General features: G+C 37.0%; 2 protein-coding genes across 5 annotated transcripts in view; one reads left to right on the forward strand and one right to left on the reverse strand.

The window, feature by feature from the left end:
* The window catches only part of raf1a (Raf-1 proto-oncogene, serine/threonine kinase a), a 778,989-nt gene that overhangs the window by 165,321 nt on the left and 602,752 nt on the right, over positions 1 to 10,916 (forward strand). The gene's annotated exons all lie outside the window — the stretch shown is intronic.
* aar2 (AAR2 splicing factor) lies at positions 3,735 to 10,781 on the reverse strand. Of its 3 annotated transcripts, none has more exons than XR_015522756.1 (5): positions 10,731 to 10,781; positions 10,225 to 10,274; positions 6,887 to 7,776; positions 4,481 to 6,562; positions 3,735 to 4,097 (listed from the first exon to the last, which is right to left on the reverse strand). XR_015522756.1 is itself a non-coding variant. In XM_087305489.1 (5 exons), exons 3-5 carry the CDS (start codon positions 7,772 to 7,774, stop codon positions 3,930 to 3,932), a joined length of 1,155 nt encoding a protein of 384 aa, XP_087161615.1. In that variant the 5' UTR covers positions 7,775 to 7,776; positions 10,225 to 10,274; positions 10,731 to 10,781; the 3' UTR covers positions 3,735 to 3,929.

The raw sequence follows: 10,916 nt of genomic DNA on the forward strand, positions 1-10,916 counted from the left end.
ATAATTTACAGGAAAAACAAAACTAATGAAAAGACTCGAAAAAAGTGCCAAAAGTGTTTATTTACCTTAGCACTGAACATATCAATGACATACAAATCAGCCATCTATCTGTAAGTTTCGAAACAGGAACTTCAATTTTTCAATTTTAATAACAAAAAAATATTAAACCATATAAAAAAATTAAGTTTCAATTTAGTATTGTTGAAAACTCATCACATTCAACATTTAATCACTCACTCATTTAGATAGAGATGGTTTTTTAAGGAAAATTATCATATAACTATAATCTGGTAAAAGCTGGGATCTCTGGGCATGTCCCCTGCAACAGAAAAAAGCCTCTCATTTGGGACTGAGGTTTCTGGGACAGAGATATGATTTAGCCAAGGTTGACAGCAGTGGGTAACATTGTGCATTTGTCTTTCCACCACTTGAGAGGACAAGCCATGAGTGAGAAAGAGGTCTCTTTGCGGTACAAGTCAATGTCTGCATAAATCTAACAAGTGTGCTGTGTTCTGCAGTCCCCATGACTGTTTTAGTCGTATTCCCCGACTTATATTTCACCACAGTCTGGCAGTGCCTGCATACCGTTTTTTTCTTCGTCTGTCACCTTTTCTCCTTTTTCTTATCTTTTTAGAAAGAAATCAAAATGCTTCCACACATCCAATTTAAAACCCGCTTTAGGTTTGATCACTTCCAGCTCTTTTTCTTCCCCCCTTCTAGCAACACACTCCTGGATCTGTAGTAACAACAGACCGCAAAGGATGATGGCCACGCCTTGGCTGATGGGAATTGTAGTCATGCGCCTACGGTAATATTGAAAAAAATTACTATTGCGGTATGACGGTATTTACAATATTGTTACATCCCTACTAACAACCCAAAAATGAAAATTGACTCACAATTTTGATTGGAGTTTTTCTCTCTCTATAAACACGAAGAAAATAAGATATTTTGAAGAATGCTGAAACCAGTAACCATTGTCATCCATAGGAAGAAAAACAAATACTATATAAGTCAATGGTTACCGGTTTCCAACATTCTTCAAAATACCTTCTTTTGTGTTCACCAGAAGAAAGTAACTCAAAACAGGTTTTGTGCGTAAGTGGAGGATGAGTAAATAATGACACATAAAGAATTTTGGGTGAACTATCCCTTTAAGCGAATGACACATTTGATCTCTGCTAAAAGAGAAAAGGATTTGTATTGACTTTAGCGATGGTTAACTTTAACACTCAGAAAGCCTGACTCCCTCATGCTCATCTGTCCCGTTTAAAATTCTTGGCACTAATTTCAATCAGATTCCACTGAGCAGGCGTCATCTGACTAACCTGAAAACCTGGAGTAAATCTGCCAGCATCAACCTGCCAAATCTAGGCTATATAGAGAGCCAAATAACACATCAGAAAACCATAAGTGTTACTGATTAATTAATGAAGCTGTAAGCAACAAATGCTAATTATGCTTGGGTTTGACTCATTTGAAATGAACAAGCTGACTAGTCAGTGGGGGTGACACAATGGCTAAGTGGTTAGCACTGCTGCCTCACAGCAAAAAGGTCGCTGGTTCCAGTCCCACCTGGGTCAGTTGGCGTGGGTTTCCTCTGGGTGCTCTGGTTTCCCCCACAGTCCAAAGATATGCACTATAGGTGAATTGAATAAGCTAAATTGCCTGTAGTGCATGTGTATGGATGTTTTCTAGTACTGGGTTGCAGCTAGAACAACATCCGTTGTATAAAATATATACTGGATAAGTTGGTGGTTCATTCCGCTGATAAATAAAGGGAATAAGCTGAAGGAAAATGACTAAAATGAATGACTAGTCAGTGGCAGTATAATTAAGTGCAAAGTAAAATAAGACATTACTATAAATATTTAGGTTTTGATCACAGTTAATTATAATGTATTTTCCGTAAATACTTCAACAGTTTAGAATAAGCAGAGTAAATTTACTTTTTGTAATACAGGGTGGGCCATTCATACGGGAGACCATTCAACTGGCCCACGACGACCAATCCACTTTTCAGGAAACTGTTCATCTAGGAATGCTCGGATCTGACACCCATAATGTGGAGATGCACCATCTTGCTGGAAATTCTCAGGGAACGTGTCAGCTTCAGTGCATAAAGAGGGAAACACATCATCATGTAGCGATTTCAAATATCCAGAGGCCTTAAGGGTTTCCATTGATAAAGAATGGCCCCACTATCCTTGTTGTCTATGGTGTGAAGATACAAGATGTGCAGCACCTGAAACTACAGATACTGGAAGCCTGTGCTGGCATTTCTCCTGCGGTGTTTCTATCAGTGTGTGAAGAGTGGAAGAAGAGGGTTGCATTGACAATCCAACACACTGGGCAGCACACTGAACACATTTTATAAGTGGTCAGAAACTTGTAAATAACTCATGAAAGAATAAAGTTACGTTAAAACCAAGCAAACCATTGTTTTTCTTGTGAAATTCCCAATGAGTTTGATGTGTCACATGACCCTCTTCCATTTGAAAAAAAGTAAAGTTGGATCCAAGATGGCCACCTTCAAAATGGTCACCACCCATCTTGAAAAGTTTGCCCCCTCACATATACTAATGTGCCACAAACAGGATGTTAATATCACCAACCATTCCCATTTTATTAATGTGTATCCATATAAATAGTCCACCCTGTACAAATATATTTTGAAGGACAACTAAGCTACAGAAGGTTACATTTATCAAGATAATTGCATATGCTTAACCCTAGATCAGTGGTTCCCAATCATTTTGCTGTGTGCACCCCTTTCTAATATTTGACACCTGTCAAGCACCCCTTTCCCTGATTAAACTCCACATTTAATTACAATAACTAAATATACATATTTTTTGTATATGTGATTAAAATAACAATAATAAAAGACGGGCGAAGCAGTGGCGCAGTAGGTAGTGCTGTCGCCTCACAGCAAGAAGGTCGCTGATTAGAGCCCTTGGCTCAGTTGGGGTTTCTGTGTGGAGTTTGCATGTTTTCCTTGCGTTCGCGTGGGTTTTCCTTCGGGTGCTCCGTTGTCCCCCACAGTCCAAAGACATGCAGTACAGGTGAATTGGGTAGGCTAAATTGTCCGTAGTGTGTGTGTGTGTGGGTGTTTCCCAGAGATGGGATGCGGCTGGAAGGGCATCCGCTGCGTAAAAACTTGCTGGATAAGTTGGCGGTTCATTCCGCTGTGGCGACCCCGGATTAACAAAGGGACTAAGCCGACAAGAAAATGAATGAATAATAAAAGACGTGAATTTATTAGCCTACATCTACTTCCTTAAGATTTTGAAGCCTAAATATGATTTACTCTTTGTCTGTATTGACAATTTATTCATCCTGGTGATGTAAATGATAAATCTGATTGCTCAATACATTTCACTACAACATGTCACATGACTTGAGGCCTCATTTATGTGTACAGCATAAACACGTGGGTCCGCTTACAAGCGAACACTTAAATCTGTATATGAGGGTCAAAAGTTTGCTTTAACAATGACATTTTATGTTTTGAAAGAAATGTCTTATGCTCATTTATCCCAAACATACTTAAAATATTAATAATATAGTGTAAGATGTAATTAATTCCTGAGATTTCATAGCTAATTTTTCAGCATTATTGCACCAGAAGACGGAGAAAACTAACATTATGAGTATAGAGATAGATTACGTGTAGTGGCCTGCCCTCTAGTGGCCGTGTGTTATATTCAGGAACAAATTACAATGAGATCAAATAATAATAATAATTAGCTTTAATAAAACGGAATGATCATATAGTTCTGAGCAAATGACAGGAGGGGATCCAGATGCAGGTGTATGTGATGAATGTGTCCACAAGCCTATATGCACATGAAAACCTTATAAAAACTGTAGTTTCTGTATAGCTGCTCACTCTGTGTACCGCAGCGCATGCAGTATGTGGAGAAGTGTTAGTCCACGGTGACCCCGTCTGGAAGCTCCACCACCACCGGAGCACAATCATCCAGATCTGCATCAAAGTCCCAACGAAACTTTTTGGTCAGATGGACTTTAAATTTTTCCGCTCTTTTCCGTAATGTGCTGTCGACCCCGGGACTGCTGGCAAACTGGAAAAAGTCCTAAAGTCACAAATGGGGGAAGATTGATTGTTAGGAAATTGAAATCACACACTGATTGGTAAATGAATCTGATACCATTTTTAAAACAGAAAAGTATTTTTTTCAATTAGTGCTATTCGACAAGCTTTTTATTTCAATACTTTTGGCATTGATTTTGTTCCATATAAATAGCTCATAAAAACCAAAAAGAAAAACTGTTTCAGAAGAGGAATCAAGTTATTTTTTTTTGTTCTGTGACTGATCATTGGTGAATCGTGCACAATAACCTATCAAGAAAGCATATTAATAAATATGACTTTAAGTTGACTTTAGTATAACCTGAAAAACTGATCCTATTCTACTTTTGTCAATTATTTAAGCTCAGAGAACTGTGTGAATAATACCTGAAGTGTGGAGGTGAGGAAGTTGCTTTGAGACACGATGTCCACGAAGAAGTCTGGAGGGATTTCTCCTAGCTGATGGTAGAGGACAGCAATGAGGCCAAGATAAAGCTCCTTCCTGTCCTTCATGGCCTCCTCAGAGCGGCACAGCAGAGCCAGCAGGCTTTTCCAGTGCTCGAAGGCCTCGTAGACGTTTCCAACCAGGAAGCAGACGAACGCAAACTGCAGCTCTCCTACAAGAGTGACACAAATCTTTTATTATTTAGCTTTTTACTACAGTAATTAACAACTGAATTTAATCATTTAATGAATGTGTGTAAAACTGGTCTCAATAGGTGTGTTAAAATGCAAAGTGTTGATAAAAAACAACAACTATGAAACGATGCATCTGAATTAAACATTTTTGCAATTCAAGTTGTTCTCACAGAAAGTCACTTAAAAATCATGATGACTGATATTAGATTGATTCATATCACAATAAACGCACCATTATTTTCCACTGATAGACTATACAAGCTTTATTGCCAAGGCAAGACACCTGCAGCATATACGGTTTAATCATGGCATGATGCATTATTGAAATTATGCTTTATTAGGCCAAATTAATTAAGAATATATAGACTGATTTTGTACCTCATTAATAAAATAATGATAGCAATAAATCCAACAATATGAATGTGTAAATAACCCTGCCACTCTGATGAGTAAAGATAATCACAGCAAAAAAAGAATTTATTTTAGAGCAGTAATCACAATACTGTGATATTATATCCAAGGTTATCATACCATCAGAATCTTATACTGATAATTGGATAGTACTCTTATACTGATATTTGTATAGTAGTCTTATACCGATATTTAGATAGTAGTCTTATACCGATATTTAGATAGTAGTCTTATACCAATAGTAGTCTTTTACCAATATTTGGATAGCAGTCTTTTACCAATATTTGGGTAGTAGTCTTATGCCGATATTTGGATAGTAGTCTTATACCAATATTTAGATAGTAGCCTTATTCCGATATTTGGATAGTAGTCTTATACCGATAGTAGCCTTATTCCGATATTTAGATAGTAGTCTTATACCAATATTTAGATAGTAGTCCTAAACCGATATTTGGATAGTAGTCTTATACCAATATTTAGATAGTAGTCTTAAACCGATATTTGGATAGTAGTCTTATACCGATATTTGGATAGTAGTCTAATACCGATATTTGGATAGTAGTCTAATACTGATATTTGGATAGTAGTCTTATACCGATATTTGGATAGTAGTCTTACACTGATATTTGGATAGTAGTCTTATACCGATATTTGGATAGTAGTCTTATACCGATATTTGGATAGTAGTCTTATACCGATATTTGGATAGTAGTCTTATACCGATATTTGGATAGTAGTCTTATACCAATATTTAGATAGTAGTCTTAAACCGATATTTGGATAGTAGTCTTATACCGATATTTAGATAGTAGTCTTACACCGATATTTGGATAGTAGTCTTATACCGATATTTAGATAGTAATCTCATACCGATATTTGGACAGTAGTCTTATACCGATATTTAGATAGTCGTCTTATACTAATATTTGGATAGTAGTCTTATGCCAATATTTGGATAGTAGCCTTATACCGATATTTAGATAGTAGTCTTAAACCGATATTTATATAGTAGTCTTATACTGATATTTGGATAGTAGTCTTATACCGATATTTGGATAGTAGTCTTATACCGATATTTGGATAGTAGTCTAATACCGATATTTGGATAGTAGTCTAATACTGATATTTGGATAGTAGTCTTATACCGATATTTGGATAGTAGTCTTACACTGATATTTGGATAGTAGTCTTATACCGATATTTGGATAGTAGTCTTATACCGATATTTGGATAGTAGTCTTATACCGATATTTGGATAGTAGTCTTACACTGATATTTGGATAGTAGTCTTATACCGATATTTGGATAGTAGTCTTATACCGATATTTGGATAGTAGTCTTATACCGATATTTGGATAGTAGTCTAATACTGATATTTGGATAGTAGTCTTATACCGATATTTGGATAGTAGTCTTACACTGATATTTGGATAGTAGTCTTATACCGATATTTAGATAGTAATCTCATACCGATATTTGGACAGTAGTCTTATACCGATATTTAGATAGTCGTCTTATACTAATATTTGGATAGTAGTCTTATGCCGATATTTGGATAGTAGCCTTATACCGATATTTAGATAGTAGTCTTAAACCGATATTTGGATAGTAGTCTTATACTGATATTTGGATAGTAGTCTTATACCGATATTTGGATAGTAGTCTTATACCGATATTTGGATAGTAGTCTAATACTGATATTTGGATAGTAGTCTTATATCGATATTTGGATAGTAGTCTTACACTGATATTTGGATAGTAGTCTTATACCGATATTTGGATAGTAGTCTTACACTGATATTTGGATAGTAGTCTTATACCGATATTTGGATAGTAGTCTTATACTGATATTTGGATAGTAAACTAATCCTCACCAAGTACATTGAGTGGCTGCTCTTTATAATGTCTCTCCAGTACCGCGTTGAGAGTGTAACTGCGGTCCATGCTGTACTGGGTGATCTGAGCGGGTGTTGCCCCAGGAGGATATGCCTGCTTGGGGATGCTGGAAAACCGCAGCTCTGTGCCTTCCCTCTGCTTCATCCGCGGCAGCCGGTCCAGGCCCTCCTTCATACTCTGGCACTCCTGATCATTGCGGGACAGGTTCTGCTGGACCCGATCTTTAGTGTGAGTCAGCTGCAGCTCCGGGATGACATCGCTGAAAGCGCACACGCGTCCGCTGAGGGGCTGCAGGGCCACGGCCACCTCCTGACTGAGTCTGTCAGTGAGAGAAACCCACTTGCGGAGGGTATCATAGGGGTACGGCCCTAAATACCGGTCCAGCTCTTTCAGATTGGCCCGTATGCGCTCCACCTCCTCCGAGTTCTGAGAGATCTCCAAATCATCTGCGCTCTTGTTCCAGTGCGCTACAAGCACCTGCCGAGGCTTCAGGGACAGGAACAGGCCAGTTTTGGGGCTGATTTCCCCACAGCCTCCATTGGTGCTGACGGAGCAGTAGTGGAGGAAGTGAAGCCCCGGGGGAATCATCTTCACCCCGCGGAAACGAGGACCCAAAGTCCATGTTTTGTAGTCGAGTCCCAGTTCGGTTCCCTCAGGAACTCCAAGCAAAACCAGTGTGGCGCCTTCTTCAAACAACCCTCGGGCCACTTCAGGGTCCATGTCTGTTCCCGCCATATCTGCAGAAAATAAATAGATTGAGGTAGGGTTGCGCAATTTGGGGAAAATATCTAATTGCAATTTTTTTGACAGACATTGTGATTGCGATTTGATTTACGATTTAATTCAAGCTTCAAGCTGATTTTATTTAATAATAATAATAATAATTCCTTACATTTATAAAGTGCTTTTCTGGACACTCAAAGCATGTGTAAAGTGCTTTTGGGGGAATCTCCTCATCCACCACCAGTGTGCAACATCCACTTGGATGATGCGACGGCAGCCAATTGCGCCAGATGGCACATTGTTGAAGAGGAGACAGAGATGATGCCAATAATGGCATGGGGAGGGTTAAGAGGCCATGATGGACAAGGGCCAGTGGGCAGATTTGGCCAGGATGTCGGGGTTAATGTCCTTTTTCGAAGGACATCCTAAGAGTTTTAACGACCACAGAGAGTCAGGGCCTCGGTTTAACATCTCATCCAAAAGATAGCGCTCATTGAGCAGTATAGAGTCCCCGTCACTATACTGGGGCATTAGGTCCCACACAAACCACAGATTGGGCGCCTCCTGCTGATCTCACTAACACCACTTCCAGCAGAAACCCAGCTTTCCCATGTGGTCTCCCATCCAAGTACTGACCAGGCGCAGCCCTACTTAGCTTCAGTGGGCGACCATGTGAGAGTTGCAGAGAGCTAGCTGCCGGATTTAATTCAAGCTTCAGCTCAATAATTTGTTAGCCGTGGCAACAATTCTGTGACAGCTCTTAAAACGTGCCCATTTTGGTTCGTTGTCTGTGACTTTGAAACTAAAATACTCCCATATAACAAATGTTGTTTTTCTTTAATATTAAATTTACTATTAATGCTTCTGAAGCAGCAGATGCCATAGGCCCCCTTGTCAGAGCTTTCCTGTTTGTTTTCTTTTTTTATTGTGGGGTAGTTCAGTTGCGCAATTCTGATTGGGCAGAACGAAAAGTGTGCTCACTCAATTGGCTAGTTGTAAAGCCCCCGGACACATCACACGATTTCGGCACTATTTCCTTGATGTAGGGTGTCATGGGTAGTCGTAAACGACAATTGGGCATCGTGACACAAGATTCAATCGTTTCCCCTCATGTAATGGCATAGTTCACGACAACCCATACCATGTCATCGATACCTCACAACGGCATCGCAGAAAGTCTGGCATTTTTAATTTTCTGAAGCAAAGCAGATTGGTATTAAAGCACTTCACCTCAGATGTCATTTGTTATTTTTGTTATATACAGTTGAAGTCAGAATTATCAGCCCCCTTGAATTATTCGCCCCCGTTAATTTTTTCCCCCAATTTCTGTTTAATGGAGAGAAGATTTCTTCAACACATTTCTAAACCTAATAGTTTTAATAACTAATTTCTAATAACTGATTTATTTAATCTTTGCCATGATGACAGATCACAACATTAGACTAGATATTTTTCAAGACACTTCTATACAGCTTAAAATGACATTTAAAGGTTTAACTAGGTAAATTAGGTTAACTAGGCAGAATACCCTGCCATTCATTCATTTTCTTTTTGGCTTAGTCCCTTTATTAATTCAGGGTCGCCACAGTGGAGTAAATCGCCAACTTAGGTTTGGGTAATTAGGCAAGTTATTTTATAACGATGGTTTGTTCTGTAGATAATCAAAAAAAAATATAGCTTAAAGGTGCTAATAATTTTGTCCTTAAAATGGTTATTTAAAAAATTAAATCTGCTTTTATTCTAGCCGAAATAAAGCAAATAAGACTTTCTTCAGAAAAAAATATATTTTCAGACATCCTGTGAAAATTTCCTTGCTCTGTTAAACATCATTTGGGAAATATTTAAAAAGAAAAAAAAAAACTTAAAGGGGGCTAATAATTTTGACTTCAACTGTATATATATATAACATATATATATATATATATATATATATATATATATATATATATATATATATATATATATATATGTATGTATGTATGTATGTATATATATATATATATATATATATATATATATATATATATATATATATATATAAATTATATTGCAGCGATCAAATGATTGCAACATTTCAAATTGCGATTCGATTTTGATTAATCGCAAAACCCTAGATTGAGGTGGAGTTTTTCACTTTTGAACGGTGACAACTTGTGACACAGTCCCTATCTTGTTTACCATGTTACTTTGAATATTCAGTCTGAAACTGTCACATGAAAGAAAGACTTCAAAACAACATTTGTTATTTTTGTTATATATACAAAAATACTGTTATACTTGTTTTATATAAGAAAGACTTCAAAACAACATTAGGACCATTTAACTGATTGTAAACAATGTTATAGTTAATAGTCACTGGCTGATAATATAATTTCCCTATTTAGAATTCACAAAGAAAAATTTAACTGAAATTATATTATTAAAGAGAAAGTCAGAATGTGCGAACATAAAACAAACTGTACCTTAATGTAAAATAGATTCAGCGCTGTCGCTGTCCTACGCTGTCGAGTAACTGCAACCACATTACAAGGAATGTTATTTTCATACAATACGACAAAAAATAATTGTTTGTCATCTTTAGAAAGGTAAGTTAAGCATTGGAAAGCCTAAAATTACACATAACATATTATATTATATAAAATAGTGGTGAAATTGCATTATACAAGTAAACTAGACGATGTTTCCCAATTATATAATACATTATATTGAAAATGTCTTATATATTGTCATTTGTCTACGTATAAATATTACTTTGTCAGCTTTAGGACGTTGTACAACTTGAAATACAATAAATACAACGTCAAACACTTGAATTACATTAATATAAACATGCGGAAACTGTACGAGTAAGCTTGAACAAATGTTTCCAGAGAATAATACGAACAACCACCAATAGTAAGTCGAGTGTAAGAAAAACATATCATATGATATATCATAAACATACGTGCAAAACAGTAATTAAATATACCTGAACGACAGCGATCACAACTCCAAATTTCCCTACGTAAGGGCCATGTGTGAATCAAGAAAGATACTTCCGCTTTTCTAAAGTCAAAATAAAAGTCATTCACTATTTTAAGTTCCAACGTTTGGTATTTGGCTCTTTAAAAATGCTTTATGAATATTGTTGCGTTTTAATAACGCTAGGAGATTG

The sequence above is a fragment of the Danio rerio genome, chromosome 23 (assembly GCF_052040795.2).
Source record: "Danio rerio strain M-AB ecotype USA chromosome 23, GRCz13ab, whole genome shotgun sequence".
NCBI classification, from domain to species: domain Eukaryota; kingdom Metazoa; phylum Chordata; class Actinopteri; order Cypriniformes; family Danionidae; genus Danio; species Danio rerio.

Coding starts and splice junctions, on each gene's coding strand:
- aar2 (XM_087305489.1), bottom strand. CDS start 7,774: ATGGCGGGAACAGACATGGACCCTGAAGTGGCCCGAGGGTTGTTTGAA. Junction 4,711..7,017: donor GCAGCCACTCAATGTACTTG/GTGAGGATTAGT, acceptor TCACTCTTGTAG/GAGAGCTGCAGTTTGCGTTC. Junction 4,098..4,480: donor TCCTCACCTCCACACTTCAG/GTATTATTCACA, acceptor TTGTGACTTTAG/GACTTTTTCCAGTTTGCCAG.